Source organism: Neltuma alba, unplaced genomic scaffold (genome assembly GCF_004799145.2).
Source record: "Neltuma alba isolate B1F8T4 unplaced genomic scaffold, ASM479914v2 tig00005026_pilon, whole genome shotgun sequence".
NCBI lineage: Eukaryota > Viridiplantae > Streptophyta > Magnoliopsida > Fabales > Fabaceae > Neltuma > Neltuma alba.
Genome location: NW_021633949.1, coordinates 1,990 through 18,952, shown reverse-complemented (window position 1 = coordinate 18,952; position 16,963 = coordinate 1,990). Strand labels below are relative to the sequence as shown.

General features: G+C 36.5%; 1 protein-coding gene, 2 non-coding genes and 1 pseudogene across 10 annotated transcripts; all 4 read left to right on the top strand.

The window, feature by feature from the left end:
- Positions 1–2,712: 2,712 nt before the first annotated feature.
- Positions 2,713–11,156, top strand: LOC114746492 (two-component response regulator-like APRR7). 8 transcript variants are annotated; one of them, XM_028934710.1, is made up of 10 exons: positions 2,713–2,906; positions 3,113–3,256; positions 3,699–4,086; positions 5,460–5,621; positions 5,742–5,875; positions 6,161–6,322; positions 7,340–7,517; positions 8,272–8,698; positions 8,793–9,615; positions 10,750–11,156. In XM_028934710.1, exons 3-10 carry the CDS (start codon positions 3,738–3,740, stop codon positions 10,864–10,866), a joined length of 2,352 nt encoding a protein of 783 aa, XP_028790543.1. In that variant the 5' UTR covers positions 2,713–2,906; positions 3,113–3,256; positions 3,699–3,737; the 3' UTR covers positions 10,867–11,156. The 8 variants fall into 8 exon arrangements, with proteins under 8 accessions (XP_028790543.1, XP_028790542.1, XP_028790541.1 ...); XM_028934709.1 differs by having other exon boundaries at positions 2,719–2,903; positions 3,113–3,579; XM_028934708.1 differs by having other exon boundaries at positions 2,719–2,906; positions 3,113–3,579.
- Positions 11,157–13,516: 2,360 nt separating this feature from the next.
- TRNAK-UUU (transfer RNA lysine (anticodon UUU)) lies at positions 13,517–13,588 on the top strand. The gene has a single exon. It is a non-coding gene; the product is annotated as a tRNA-Lys (tRNA).
- Positions 13,589–13,652: 64 nt separating this feature from the next.
- On the top strand, positions 13,653–13,724 carry TRNAK-UUU (transfer RNA lysine (anticodon UUU)). The gene has a single exon. It is a non-coding gene; the product is annotated as a tRNA-Lys (tRNA).
- A 230-nt stretch (positions 13,725–13,954) lies between these two features.
- On the top strand, positions 13,955–15,908 carry LOC114746494 (WRKY transcription factor 44-like; annotated as a pseudogene).
- The last annotated feature ends 1,055 nt before the right edge of the window (positions 15,909–16,963 follow it).

The following is a 16,963-nucleotide window of genomic DNA, read 5'->3' as shown; positions in this document are numbered from 1 at the left end:
GCTGTAGCTTCATGCCATAAATTTGGCGAACCATCGTTCTGAAGTTTGTCAATTTATTAAAAGTTTCCAATGATGGATTTTTTTTCCCAAATGAGTGTTTTTAACTCAATTTTAATTTTGTTTTGAGAAATTGAAGCTGGCTGTGGGATTTTTTTTGGGAGGAAATTGACAAAAAAAACCTGAAATTGTGAAATCCCAATAAAGGCAGCTAACAGTTTAAAATTTCAGGGGAAGTAATATCTGATGTGGTATTTTGTAAATGTAGTTAAATAATTAAAATGTTTCTGATTCAAAAAGTTTCTTAATAAGTTGTGTACTGATAATAACAAATATTGAATAATAAATGACAAAAATTGTTGGTAATGATAAGTTCGGAGCAAGGGTATTTTAATTATATTTATAAAATATCAGATTAGATATATTTTTTTTTTTTGGGTTTTCAAGTGCCTGGATTAGGATTTCATAATTTCTATTTTTTTGGTCTTCCCCCTCCCCCCCCCCAAAATGATCAATTTTAACCCCCAAAAAAAAATTTGATGATGAGAATGTGGGTTGAACTAGGAAGGTACATGTACAAGCCGAAGAGAGGGCCAACACGGCCCATTCCATTTTTCAGTCTGCCCCTTCAGGCCAGGCTGGACAACCTTTCAACTCTACTTTTGATATTTATTCTTTTTACCTCTATTTAGAGGAAATTTTGTTTTTAATTAGCGAAATTATTTCTGTACCGTATGCAATTTTTGTAGCCGAAGTTATTTGTTTGAACGGAAATCATTATAAAAGTAAAAAATTGCAGCATTAATTAACTAACTAGTCATTAATGATAGACAAAGGGAATTTTTTAGTTATAACACCTGCTCATGCGAATGTGTGTATGCGTAATCATTAGATATAAAAGAATTTAGGAAAAGACAACCAGATTACCACCTTGTGTGATAAATATATGAATTAGATAATTGAGTTACACAAATTAATGATATTAGTTATATTGGTTACCCATAAAAGAATGTGTATTGTTGGCAAAAAAATGTGTATTATATTTCTAAAGGCTAAAGTATACATTTAGTCTTTTAATTTTATACAATGTTTCAATTTGGTCCCTTAACTTTAAAAAGCATACATTTGGTCCTTTAATTCTAAAATCATTAAGCTCTAATGATGATTTTTTGTAACAATCATGGATGTTTCAAAAATTAAACTCAATATATTGGCATTTGAGAATATTTTATCAATATTTAAGATTTTAATGTCATCTTTTTTAAAAAAATTTTAGGGTTAAAAGACTAAAAGTATACTTTTTAAAGTTAAGGGATCAAATTGAAACCTTATACAAAGTTAAATGACCAAATATATACTTTAGCCTTTTCTAAAATATTCCTTCTTTTAATCATCATATAATATACATAAAGCCATCTATTATACCACCTCTAGTTTTTAATATAAGACCCTGTTTGACTTTTATTTTGATCCTAAATATAAAACCCCAATCCACTTTATCTCTCATATTTATAAATTTTTTTTTCAAGATAATCTTTCTAATAATTGTAGTTTTAGCCAATATAGTTGATTAGTAAAAATATATTAGGAAAGACAACACCTATTTCTTACAAATAACTAACTTAACTTCTTTCCTTAATCTCCTCAAATTAGTCAACTGGGTCCTATAATTAGGACCGGAGGTAGTAATTAATATGGGTAATTTTTTTAATTAATTAATATTTAAAACGGGGGAAATATTAATGCAGGTTATCTAAATAATAACAAAATTTCATACCTTTAACGGAGTAAATTATTCCAAGAATTCATAATATAATTTACCCTTTTCTATGTCTAAATGTGAAAAGGAACATTTTAACATAAAAAATTTGAACTTACCTTGAAACTAAGGACGAGATATTTACTCGGACGTTACAGCTGTGTGGGTCAATACGCACCACTTGACGAAGGGATGTATGACGGGTTGCCGTCCTGCGTGCTCAGTGTCACAATCGAAGTTTTTTTTTTTTTTGGGCCGATAATTTTGAAGTTTTTAAACTTGAACATCCAATTATATATATATATATATATATATATATTTGGTGAATGCAAATTTTTAATTTTTAACGTTATATTAAATATTTGCAAAACAATATAGAAACTGAAATTATTTATTATATTTTTCTTATTCCTCTTAAGAACATTGATTATTTCCTTTTTAATTTTTTTACTCAAAAAGAAAATATTATTTTTGAAAATTTTTGAATTTTTGAATTTTCAATGCATAATTGTGGCTCTGAGTGATGCGAGACGAATGAATGGATAGTATAATCGTGATTTGCAGTGGTTGCTGTACCGCGCAACACTGAATCTTGCGCCTAAGATATTTTTCATGGAAAACATTAATAAAATCAAAGTGCGGACAATTCGGTCATTTCATCACTAGGGCCATCATTGTCATTGAGCGCTGAGCTTAATTTCGAGCCCATATGGCGCCACGTGTTCCGATCCAGATCTCCAAAGATGCGGTGACCGCCTTGGAGCTCCCGGCTTTAGATTTTGTCCACATCACTATGACCACGTCACCAAATATATTACAACCTGGAAATATCTCACTCCTACATGGCACTTCTTGACCGCTCCACACCTCCATTTCGTCCACGCCAGCAACCTTGGACGAGCCCAATATCTTCTTCACTAGACGCCCATCGCATTATCTTCTTCCTTACCGCGGTTCAGAGATCGGTCAATCTCTCTTTACTCGCAACATTAACTTGAAGATTTTTTTTATAAAGATATTTTCTGGGTCAAAATTTAATTTGATGGATATTGTTTAATCGTAAAAATCATTATCATGTAATTCTCCTGGTTTATAATGATTTTCTTCTGGATCGAGCTTGGAAATGGAGATTAATGAAGCTTCTGAGGTGGTAATCCGCGCTTATTTTCTGCCTTTTCTTTTTTGGGGTCTTTGTAATAGATATATGATTCCTTTTTAAGTTCCCATATTTTGAAGTGCCAACGATTTAGCATAAGAAGTGATGCATACTACAATATCCTCTTTGGATATGGAAGACTTCTTCTGGGTTTGCTGTTGTGAATCTCCCTTGTATGCATAATGGATTTATATTTTCAGTAGAAGTCAATCACGTGTGTAATCGATTGGGGAATTTGCAACCTCAAGTGTTCTTCGGCCTACTTAGGGTTTGGAAGATGCTATCCTGTTCTTTCGGATGTTGACTCCGATACTTCAGTAAATTACAGCAAGAAGGAGTTCAGAGTTAGTATCGACTCAAGATCTATACTTCAGCTTTATATTTGTCTCTCAACCTTTTTCTTTACTTCCTCGCTGTTTTTTTGTTGGTTTTGGGGTATGTATATAATCACATTCATTTGATTCTGAAGTGGAGAACGTGATCAAGGGATCTTTGTATCTCAGCCGACAAAGAAATATGTTCTTAGGTGGTTTAATAATTCTATTCTCTGCTCATGCATGGTGAGGGAAGCCTGAAGGGTTTTGTTGAGAGCATTGTTGTCTGAGGATATTTCTTGGAGTTCATTGTGAAAAATAAAGCAGAACTTATGAAATTATTGCTTGTGTAGGTCTGTGTTTTTTTTGGACCGCATATCCAGTGATTTATACCTGCACTGGGCTGAGTTATATTGTCAAGCTTGGGGTTCTGAAAAATGTATCGTGTGATGTTTCCTGTGTGTGGGGGCAGGTTATAACCATTCCTAAATATCAGTGTTCTGTCATCTGAATGACAAGGGACGTCCTCATGAGCATTGCTGGTGATGATAAAGAATTTCAAGAATTGGCTCAGCGTCTGCAAGATGGTAAAAAAACCACCAAAGAGGGAGCTGCTGGTGACGGACATAATTTCCATGAGGATGATGAGTTAAAAAGTAATGGAACAGCTGAAGAAGTTAAAGTGGGACAAGATGGAATTGTGGAAGCTCCAGCCGTTCAGCATATGCCACAACAGCAACCTCAAGGGGCAATTTGGGAGAGGTTCCTACATCTCAGATCACTCAAGGTCTTGCTTGTGGAGATTGATGACTCTACTCGTCATGTTGTTGCGGCACTGCTTCGCAATTGTAGTTATGAAGGTTTGTTATTATTTGACGGTTATTAAATGTTTTACATATTTGAGTAGGCTTTGAGACTTGATGCAATTTTCATTCATTACCTTTGTAACATGTTTTCTTATTTCAGGCATGTGGATTTTTTTCCCTTCTAAATTATAAATGGATGTTTGGTGGTGTAAGTTCAAAATTGAAACAGTCTTTCATTTTCTGGTGGGGCTAGATAATAAAGATGTATAGTTACTAATTACATTAGGCTTGATCACATGTTCTTTTCATCATGTTTTCCTCTTAGACCTGTATTGGTGTGTTTATTTGTTTTCTGAATAGTTAGGCATATTTCCCATGTGCAACAACTCGTCTGACTTTGCCGAGAAATCCTTTTGAATCAGACAGGAAAAAGGACATCTTATTCAACCAGTGATTTATGCTTGATAAATTCATTTTTACTCTTGCTGCAAGCTGGGTTGGTTTGTTGATCCGGAAGATAGTGCTCTGGCTGAATTGAGCTAGAGCCAAATATGTGTAGGAAAAGAGAAAAATCCCGAGAGTGAGTATGTCCTCTGAAGAGCGATCTTCAGCAAGGTCTATGAATTCCTAAAGAGGTTAAGTGCATTGTTAAGCATGGATATTCAACTCATAATGGCTAGCTACGCTTGTGAGGAAGAGGAATTTATTATAGTAATAAATGGTTGCATGTATTATTTTCAGGGCTTCTTAACTGGAACAGGGGTTGGAAGAGCAGTAGGATTAAGAATTCTAATTCTTGTGTAATAAGTTAGAAAATTTGATGCCTCCACAGTGGAAAGGTTGCTTTTTGGCAGGTGGAGAATTTTGTTGGGGCTCCTCCTGGGGGACTTTCTTATGTTAGTTTGTCACTCTAGGATATATGGCTTAACTTTTAGAATATGACGATTTGTTTGGTTTGCTTGTTTCCTGGTCTCATTTTCATTGTTGGTCTTCCCTCAAGAAAAGGGTGATTGATAAGTATCCTGTCTTTCTTTGGGACACATATGATTCAAGTATGGAAGTTTCTACGTAATTCAATAATTGCTGGGGCTAGCTGCTTAATTATATCCATGGGTTCCAGTAATTACGAACAGGTAAAACTTTAGAAGTTATGATTGAAAAATATAATGAACAGAAGAACTATGCCATTTTTATTTGCGGCCAAAGAGTAATTTTTTTTTTTTGGGGGTTATTGTTGAAAGAGATTCAACTGTGTCAGCATTAGTTTTGTGTATAGCATCAAACTAATTGCTTGTTTTTTTTTTTGTTTTTTTTGGGACCAAAAATTGCTTGTGGGAACTTATCCATAATAAGTATGTGCATAGTTACATGAGAACTCTGATACTGCGTGACATGCGAATGATCATTGTTAATTTTGTATTTTCTAGTTATTGAAGCAGCAAACGGATTGCAAGCATGGAAGATCTTGGAAGATCTAACCAGTCAAATAGATCTTGTCTTGACTGAGGTAGCTATGCCTTGCTTATCAGGCATTGGCCTTCTGTCCAAAATTATGGGCCATAAAACGCGGAAAAACATTCCAGTAATTAGTAAGTTTTCGGAGTGTCCATTTTGTTTTAAATGTTTCAATTTTGGTAACTTTGTTTCTCATGACAAGCTGTTTGAAAAAGCTATACTTTTCTATGGCTTCTAATGACGTTGGTCTGCAGTGATGTCATCTCATGACTCTATGGGTTTAGTCTTTAAGTGTTTGTCAAAGGGTGCCGTTGACTTTCTAGTGAAACCTATTCGGAAGAATGAGCTTAAAAACCTATGGCAGCATGTGTGGAGAAGATGTCATAGTGTGAGTGAACTTCATTTTCTTTTTGATCTCATACTTCCTATCTTAAATGCTGCTGAGTACAATTTATGCATTTAAAATTGTAAAAATTTACTGGTCATTTCTGTTGCTTATTCAATGGAGCTATGAAGATTCAATTTTTTTGCCCATCTTGAACCACCAAATTTATTTTTTTCCCATAAATAAGTTTCTGTTCTATATTTACCTTTTTATGTTTTGATATAGTACAGGCTTTCCTACTGTTCATAACAAATCTGAATTGTTTGTTGACCCCCCCCCCCCAAACAGTCAAGTGGTAGTGGAAGTGAAAGTGGCACACAAACTCAGAAATCCATTAAATCAAAGAGTGTTGAGAAGTCTGATAACAACAGTGGCAGCAACGATGAAGAAGACAATGGTAGTGTGGGTCTTAATAACGGGGATGGAAGTGACAATGGTAGTGGTACTCAGGTATGACTGTTTCTTCGTTCATTGAATAGGCCTTAAGATTTAACTTGAGTTTCATGGACGTCTTTCTTTTCTTTCAATTGAACAAGTTAGTTGCTTGGGTTTAAAAGTTTATCTATATAGAATGAGTCATTACAATGTAGTTTACTGGTCTCCATTTGTGTGTAACATTTAATTAGATATGCAAGGATCAAGGAGAGAGTATATAATCTATTGCGGCGTTCTCCCTAGGCTGTAATCAGTCCTTAATATTATCAGTTTTGAACCACCACACCACTAAATAAGACCACTGTGAAAACTCGTGAGTAAGCCAACTAAAGCAAATCCCCCAAAAAAACCCAAGATAGACAACACAGGAAGTGTTGTATAAGCTCATATGTTTTAGTGTCATATAACTACATTTGTTTACGAGCTTTGTCATTGTATTGTTTATAATTTCCTTTACTGTGGTTAAATTACATATGATCCACCTATGGCTTGGAGCTTACTTTGTCACCCCGTGTTCTAAAAACTATTATGGTGTTGACTTTTTTATGTCTTTATTATTCCCCTGAGCTCAAAAAGACTGAAAAGCATGGTCTAAAACTCAGTTTAAGAGATTAAATGGTAAACCGTGATGTGTGATATAAGGTGAAGATCACATCTTGAGCTTCATAAGTTTCATGAATATGTTAGTCAGAAGCCAGAGGTAGACAAATGGTAAATCCATAGACTGCAGTCCATTCGTAATTTAGCCTCCACTTTTTCTTTCCTTCTGAATGAATTTGCAACAGTTTGCTTGCAAGAGTAGGAATGGGTACTTCTGTGATTTGAATGGCTGAATAATTAATTTGACCTCCTGTCTTATATTCTAACGTTAGGGCTTTAAAATTTTTCATATGATTAATTATTATTATCATCGATTATGTTTGTATCTACGTCTTTTACTTCAAACGAACCCCACCCTGTAGATCCATTCTGGTAGATACTTTGCTAGGAAAAATGTAAGTGCAAATCTCATCATTTATTTTCTTTTTACAGAGCTCATGGACTAAACAAGCTATAGAAGTTGACAGTCCCAAACCATCCCAATGGGATCATATAACTGAGTGCCCTGATAGCACCTGTGCTCAAGTTGTTCTGTCAAATGCCAAAATTAGTGGAAACAAGATGTTTTCTGTAGCCATAAAGGAGTGTCCAGATCAGAAGGATCAGCTTGGTAAGAGTGAAATGTTCTTATTGCTGCATTAACTCTTCCTTCTTCCTTCTTTCCAGAAAAGAGCCATGTGGCTCAGTGATGTTATGGTAATTTTAGCGTGCTGATTGGTGATTTTTGTTTTGCAATGATGTTATGATAATAAGATATGTTTGGTGGAAGTTGAATGCTAGAATATTCTCCAGCCAAGTTTTACCTTTACATTTACTTTTGGGGAAATTCCCTTCCTTGTCTTCATTATGGTCCTCTGCTTTGATTTTCTCCCCAAGGAACCTCGTTAGGTTGCCCTAGCTTTGAGTAAAATTCTTCAACAGATAACTGAACACCAAAACTGTATTTCAAATGTGCTAGTTTGTTTTCTTGGTTCATGCCTTAATCTATTAAAATGCCTACCGAGGAATGCTTTGCTCCTGCCTCAATTTACTGACGTTTGCTCTTGCACTTAAAAAGTTTCAGCCAAATTATGGGAAAACTGAAATATAATTAATTTTCAATTTCACTAAGCTTGTTAATTGACATCAAATTTACAGTTATTTAACTGGATTTTGGGCTTCTATGTTGTTGATATCATGTTTTGTCCCTTAACTATTTTTTTGTTTCTAAATTTACTGTCTGTATAATGACCACTTGCCATTTGTTTATGCATTTATGTAGAGATTTGTGCATTTGCATGCGTACAGTTGTGTCTGAAAGTTTTTTCACACATCTTTTTCCAATTGTTTTGTTGTGTTTTGTTCTTTTCCGGTGCTATTCATAGATCTGAAAGTGGACTCGAGTAGGGATCTGGGCTTGATTCTTGACTATAGAAATGAGGTCTTAGCCAACAATTTGGGCAAAAAACATAGCAACCGACTTGATACAGGCTCCTCTAAATTCAATGAGCAGCTTAATAGGGGACAGCTGGAACTTCACTGTGAAGATCCTTCTAGCAAGTTAAGATGCAAAGGTCCATGTCAGTCTGATGCTGTTACCAGTTATGATTTGCGGATTCATGGTGGAGAATTCGGAGCCTCAAATAGAAGAGCCAAGTCCTCAGATACTGAAAGCAAAGCTATCAATGATAATGAAGAATTACCATCTCTTGAGCTCAGTTTAAAGAGACTTAGAGGAGTTAAAGATGCTGGGATTACAATTCAGGATGAGCGTAATGTTTTAAGACGTTCAGACCTTTCGGCCTTTTCAAGGTATGATGGCTTTATTTCTTGTTTTTTTTTGGTTATTAGTCGGAGTTAATTTAAAGATTAATGCAAGTATATTTGAACAAGTCTTCTGCTATAGGTATAATGCGGCTTCTAATGCTAAGAAATCTCCTGGTGGTTGTGCTGGAAGCAATTCTCCGCATAACAATAGCTTAGAAGTTACAAAGAAAGATTCATCACGTGACATTCAATCCCATTCTAGCGGAAACCCCCCTAACCAGAACTCGAATGGTGCCAGCAATAACATTGACATGGGATCCACAACTGATAACGCTTTCACTAAATCTGCTGTTATGAGCAAGACAACAGTGGCATCTCCAAGTAAATGTTTGTACCAATCTTCTGCCTTCCAGCCTATAAGAAACAACTTGATGTGTACGTCACAACAAGTTGCAGTACATAATAATGGAGATACGACAGCCTCAACTATGCTAGAACCACCTAGAGGAGGTGTACACAAGGACTCTTCAACGCAGGACTTCCATGGGATATACAAGAACCATAGCTGCATCGTGAACAACATGCAGCATCAACTACCTCCGGACCATGATGATGCATCATCAAAGAAACTTACTGGCACAGCACCCCACTGCGGGTCATCAAATGTAGTCGAAATGGTTGAAGGTAATGTTGGAAATTATAGTATCAATAGAAGTGTCTCAGGCAGCAACAATGGAAGCAATGGACAAAATGGGAGCAGTACTGCAGTCAATGCTGGAGGGATAAACATAGAGAATAACAATGGAATTGCTGGGAATAGTCGAGATGGTGATGCTAGTGGGAGTGGAAGTGGGAGTGGAGGTGGAAGTGCTAACAGGATGGATCAGAAGAAGACTTCGCAAAGAGAAGCAGCCTTGACTAAATTTCGGCAGAAGAGAAAAGAGAGGTGCTTCCGGAAAAAGGTAACTGACCTAGATATCATCAAATGCTTGTTACCTATCCTGGTAATATGGTGTCACTCTCACCTTACTCTCATTATTCTCGTCTCATGCATTTTCTGTATTTTTGTTGCACGTTCTCTCTAATGTTTGGCCCTCAAAAGTTGCTCCCTGAATTTTTATCTGTCAAAGCTGTCAGTCAGTGAAAAAAAAAAGATAGCACTGCTATGATGCTACTGGAGGATTTATAGTTCCTTTTTCTTTGGGTAGATATTGTGACTCTATCCACGATCATTATCATTGTGTATTTGTGATGGGCACTCAAAGTGAGATGGGGACCTTCCCTCAGTAGCTAGCTACTAAGGCAGGGAAATCAACCTACTTAAATATCCCATTAAGAATTTCATACTACTTGATGTGGGAATTTAGGCATTGTATGCTTCTGAATTCTCCATCAATCGGCTTTGAGAGCTGATGTTCCAGTGGTTGCAATCTGCAGTAAAACTTCGCTTGACTTCTTGTCAGTTAAAAGACTCCACCAGCTAGGACTTTCCATAGGCAGTCTTTTTGAAACCATCAACCACTAGCGTTAATATGAATTAAGGGGATACTCAAGTGGGGCAGGAAACCACCTCCAAAAGTTAGCTATGGGTGTGGGAAAATCTATCCACATAAATGCCTATTAAGCATCTCATGCTACTCAATGTGGTATTTAGGTTCCCATATTACCCTAACCCCCACCAATTCGATACACACAAATGCTAGTGAAGGTCTCAACCAAGTTGAAGGAGCTTGGAAGCCAATAGATATGGTAATTGTAGCATGAATGCATTAATATAATCGGTCGGGGATTCTGTTAGGGACTGTTGTTGATTAAGATCAGCTTTTAGTTTTCACGTTGGCTACCCTGTAATTACAAATATTGGCATAGCCCCCCCCCCTCCCAAAAAAAAAAATCCTAGAGATTTGGTCAGTTAGAGTTCTAAAATCAGTCAGGCTTGAGGTAAGGCTTTATCGAGGGGATACTATTTCTACTAGAAGTAGATTTATATGGGCTACCCATTTGAATTGGAGCCAATCTACTCCTGTTACGAAAGTATTTATCATGCCACGCTCATTTGATTACTTGTTCCTTTCTTGATCCGATTTGCATTTTAGGTTCGATATCAAAGTAGAAAGAAATTAGCGGAACAGCGGCCTCGCTTTCGTGGACAATTTGTTCGACAGGCCTCCTACAAAAGTACAAGTGAGGCAGAAGAGCCAACTGACAGCTGATTCAGAGCACTTGCGCAAATGGCATGATCATGAGTGTAGGAATCTTCACGTGGAATGTGAGAATTGTTGGTGTCTGCGTCTGTATTGTGTCAATGTAAAATGGACTCCAGCTGTTCCAGCTTGTTCATTCGGCTACTTCAAATCAATTTATGGTGTCATTAATTTAACAGACGTTGTTGTTATGATATTTGGACGCTCGGAAAACTCATTTGGCTGCTGCACATTTGCTAGTCCTTGTTTGATATTATGCTGGAACAATCAAATGCCTATCTCCATTCTCCCATTCATCTGTTGCTCTTTCTCTCTCTTCTTACACTGCCTGCTTCAACCTCTCAGTTGGGAAAAAAAATTCATGTTAGGAACAATTTCCATGGACCCAGTTGAAGTCTGTTAATTCAGGTGTACCCTGTATAACTCAACGAAGGGCGTTTATGATTGAAAATTTTGGATCCTAGTGAACAGTAATTTTACAATTAGACTAAGCGTAAACGCCTCGATATTTTTGAAATGACGAAGGCGACTGTGTGCAATCTTAAATCAAATTCTTCCAAAGCTAACGTAACATTTCCTGACGTTGGGGGGTGAACTGTGCCCTGAATTGGCGAAGGCTTTCCTGAGAAATGCCGTGAGGATGAGCATGGGGAGAAAAAGTGAATAATGGGTTCCCATTCATGTGTCGTCTGCACCACAGAATATGCGAATGGTGGTGAAAACGAATATGTTCAGTTTTACGTTTTCCCCTTTTTTCCGCATTTGTCATTATCAAGCATCCCAATCACGAATTTGGCCTCGTACGTCATTTGAAAAGAGATGGAAGCTAATGGGATGAAAATTCTAGTCCCTCTATAAGAGAAACAATAGCATGCAAAATCTAAAATTGGGATCGAATCCTTGACATAGTTCAGTCACATGCAAATGAATAATAATAATAATATAGTAATAGTATTATTATTACTATTACTACTATTGCTGCTGCTGCTACCGCACCTCCTGTCTTTAATATAAGTGTTAGCTTGATTAATTTAAGTAGATTAAGAAAGTTACTACTATTACTACTGCTGCTCCTACTACTATTGCTACTGCTGCTGCTGCCTCCTGTCTTTAATATAAGTGTTAGTTTGACTAATTTGAGTAGATTAAAAAAGTTTAAGTTAATTATTTATATTAAATATGTATTGTCTTTCCCAAAATACCCTTACTAATCATATATAAAATGAGTTTTATATCTAGAACTAAATTGAAAGTCAAACTAACTTTTATATTAAGGATTTGAGTTAGTAATACAGTATGTCATTATCACCCATTTTAAGCTACAACGCTGACTCCCGGTATTGCGCACTTTCAAAGCGTCTTCATGATGACGAAGCCCATGTCAAAGCATCTTCAAACCAGATTAAACAAAGCAAGCATAGTAATATATTAGTTTCCCTTTCAAAATAGGGGTCAAATCTTGCATGTCTATTATCCTAATGCAAGTCTCGTTGCTTTTTTCCCCATTTTATCACGGGCAGGGACTGCTTTAGGTGTTGCTTGGACTGAACTGGAAACCGCCACCATTTACTCTCAGTAGCTGCATGATAACTCCCTTTATTGAAAGGGATCGTTCAGAAATGAATCCATTTCCATTGGGAAGTGCGGTGGCTCACATGACATAACTACTCGTCATAATCATAATGTAATGTAGTTGTTTGGTGATGGACGGTACTGCTACATGGTAAGCAACAGCAACCTTCTTGTACCGTTGCAACCTCAATTTTCAGCTACCATTCCAAATCTCAACTAACCCTCAAACCCTAATGTCAATGCTTGGCATTTAGCCTCCATCTCAGGCAGTCATTTTCACACTGACAAATTTCTGCCATGTCACGTCCAAAACGGACGCAGAGCCAAATAGCATAATTCAATTTCATTTCAGCAAAGACACGAACAGGTATTTGGACATTGCAATTCATGTCTACATGGTAATTAACTGCTCTAGAGAACATCATTAATTAAATAACAAAACAAGGGGAACAAAACATACCACTGCACAGGGGTTGGATGCATTTAGAGGACATCATTATAGCTTTAATCAAACATCCTTTGAATATTGTGTTTTGGTGATAAGAAGCAAGAGGTACTAACACTAAATTTTCCAAATACCTACTGTTATTAGGGTGAGGCAACATCAGCATACATCGAGTTCAATTAAAGAATCATATTTTGTGATTATTGTGTTATTCATATCTTATCCGAAAAGTACTAAACCCTAAACAGTACTTAATTTAGATGTTGGCAAGAAAAATACAAACTATAAACTTATATGTATTTGAATTTGTACACTTAAGTTTAGATAAAATTATATTTCAATGGTAAAAATACATGAAGATCAACCAAATTCAAGGGTTTAACTAAATTAATCCATTTAAAAAAATGGTAAACTGCCTACAATAATATTAAGGTAATTTTTTACAACTAATAATGTGATCATTTTTAATCATTACTTTCAAGAAGATCTTGTCTTACTTTCTTTTGGTTAAAATTAAAATTTTACTTACAATTTCATTTAAATTTAATTCTGGCTAGAATTCAAATTTAACATTATCCTGAAGTTAGAGGTGATTGAATCAGTGTTCTTTAGAATATAATATGTGCGCGCGGGCACTATGGGGCCGTTCTAGCTCAGTGGTAGAGCGCGTGGCTTTTAACCACGTGGTCGTGGGTTCGATCCCCACGGATGGCGTTACTTTTTAAAATTGTTTCACCATAAGCTGCTGTGCAAATTGTTTTACCAGCATACTTGTCTGGCCGTCCTAGCTCAGTGGTAGAGCGCGTGGCTTTTAACCACGTGGTCGTGGGTTCGATCCCCACGGACGGCGAAGTTGGTTTTTTATTTGTTTTTGATCCAACACGCTTGAGAAAAGAAAATTGCTAGCGGATATATTCATTTCTTTACGGTTCTCATACCCCATTTTAGCTCGCTCATATGAAAAGGATGGCTTTATCCTGATCCCTTCATGTCATATCTTCAAATATTATAATCACCTACATTATTTTTTTTTTTTGAGCAAAGATAATCACCTACATTATATTTAGTGCACTTCTACTATCGAAACTTGGCAAGAATAGTACGAGTGGGACGCCTAATAACATTCTCTTATTTGCTGTCTTTCATATTCTGAAGACGATGATTTTGCTTCTCCTTCCTACATGAAGGAATCACAACTCCGCAATGACATAGCGATTGAAGATGGAAGCTGAGGAAGCAGAAAGAGCAGTAATTGCAAAACCTGTTGCTTCAAGGCCTACTTGCTCCACCTTTAGACCTGTCTCAAAACCGCTTGCAGGTGCCATTAATGTCTCTTTTTCCTCTGTTCACTCTTATCAAACCTCAGATTCAGCCATCAGACCCAAAACTGTGAGGTCCAGGCTATCCCCATATCACCCCCTTCCTCCTGCTGGTTTTGATTCGTCTCAGGTGAACTTCCACTTTATAATGACATGACAATCTATACTTTTAAGGGCTTCTTCACTTCCAATATCTCTCTGTATTTTCCTCTTAATTTCAGAGTGCAAAATCTGGCAAGATTTACAAGCCAATGGCAAAAGTTGTATCAAAGACCACTGCTTCTCTCTTGGCAAATATGGTCAGTACTGTAAATAATTGAATAACTCCCTTTTCCTATGTGGATATCATTTCGAAAATTGATGTTATGTCCTTGTTTCTATTGGAAAAGAGAAATTGCAGTACCGGTCATCATCAGCCTCCACTGCAAGAAAGTTCAGAGACTATTTACACCCAAAAGTTGATACCCCCCAAGCAACTGAACCCTGTAAGGTGGAGGAAGACACAAAGGCTTTAACATTCGATAACCATGGCGGCCGACCTTCTTATGATGGATTCAAGTGGAGAAATATGGGCAGAAGCAGGTTAAAGGAACCGAGTACCCGAGGAGTTACTACAAATGCACATATCCTAATTGTGCCGCTAAGAAGAAGGTTGAAAGATCACTTGATGGTCAGATTGCAGAAATAGTATATAATGGTTCACACAATCATTCAAAGCCTCAGCCTCCTAAGCGAAACTCGGCTTTATTATCAGGAGCGGCGGGCGACGAAATGAGTCAAGACAGTGACACAACAACAATTTATGGAGCAGTGACAATGGAGAGAGGAAAGAAGGAAAAACTCCTCTGTTAGATGGTGGGGGAGGAGGCCTTGAGAATTCGTGCGCTCAAACTGGGTATTGCGAGGAAGGAGGAAGAAAGGAGTTTGAGGCGGAGGAAGAGCCTAGAAGCAAAAGAAGGTACCTCTCATATGTTTTGTGTCTGATAAAAACATATCAAGCGACATGATTCATTTTCCCGTATATATGTATTTTACTGTAGTCTATATTTAATTGCTGTTGCTTCAGGAAAAACGAGAGTAGCAAATCCTATGAAATAGCAGTTTCAGAGGAAGGTGAAGGGCCTGGAGGAGTGGTGCCAAATTATGCAGATTCAGAAATAGTAGGGGATGGGTTCCGCTGGAAACAATATGGGCAGAAGGCTGTGAAGGGCAATCCATATCCCAGGTTTGATATTTGATAGAGTTTCAATCTTCTCAGCATGGCCTTTATGTGATGCGAAGTTAGCGTGCCCGAGACTTCAAGACACCCCTTGACATGTTTTCTGGCTCAGAAGATATTACAGCTCCTTTGAAAAATGGCTGAAAAATTGAAATTGTGTTGTAGAAGTTACTATAGCTGTACTAACATGAAGTGTAAGGTGCGAAAACATGATGAAAGAGCAATAGATGAGCCAGGAGCAGTTAGGACCAAGTACGAGGGAAAGCACAACCATGAGATGCCTTGACCACCAAGCATGATTCAATTCGATTCAGCGGCCCTACTTGCTGCAAACTTGTTGATATTTTTGCATCGTGGAGTCTCACTGGTACTCCTTCCCCTGCGTTTGCTTCTCCCTCGATTCCAACAAGTCCTCGTTAGTAAGAAATAATCGGTGTTGTAATCCACAAAATGGACGCTTGTTTAATCTGATGGAGTTAGATTGTGTATTTCCTTACACAGACGCATGACATGCCCTTCTTTTTATTTTTTAATCATTAATAAAGAAAATATGTGGAAGGTGAAAAATGGCGTGTATGATATACTACCTTCGGTTTTTAATATAAGACCTTATTTGACTTTTATTTTGGTTCTAAATATAAGACTCCAATCCATTTTGTCTCTTATATTTATACATTTCTTTTCAAAATAGTCATTCTAATAATAAGAGTTATAGTCAATACACTTGATTAGTAAGGATATTTTAGGAAAGACAACACCTATTTAGGATAAATAACTAACTCAACTTACTTCCTTAATCTCTTCAAATTAGTCAACTGGCTCTTATAATTAGGACCGGAGGTAGTATTAATTATTTTTTTGGTTTAATCCCAGACATGCAAGAACTCTAATCAATAACGATAAATTCCATAATTCTAGATATTACACAAACATATATGTTACCACAAACAAACTTGTGCTGCTCAATTTCTTTTCCTGCCCGTTTCATTTAAAAGTTAAAACCTTTAACATTGTAGGCCGAAAAGAGAGAGAGACACACACAGATCCGCCACAAGATTTCGATAATTGTTTATACATATCGTCTCTTGTCACGTTAATTTAGTATGAATATACTCTTCCCCATTCTAATTTTAAGGATATATTAATAACTTCACATATATTGATAAAGAGTCTGGCTAAGATTAGTTAACATTTTAAAATAAAATTATTCTTAATGAAGTTCATCAATTGAAAGATGGCGTCTTGTTGGGTTAGGAGGGTGCTTAGTTAATTAAGAGATATCAAAATAAAATATAATTAAGAAATAGATAGATGAAATCCTAAGATAATGAAAAAGGAGCCTTATAATAACAACTGGTTGAGACAAAGTTTATTGAAAAAATGCATCATTCAAAATTCGCGTCAAAGTCTGAAAAGAAAAGATATGTAATTCTCACATATCATTCAAAGAAAATTTGAAAAAGATGAACGTCAACTAAGAAAGGAGGATTTAACTATATTCTCTTTGTCTAACACTATTTCCGGTCTTAATTATAAGAGCCGGTTGACTAA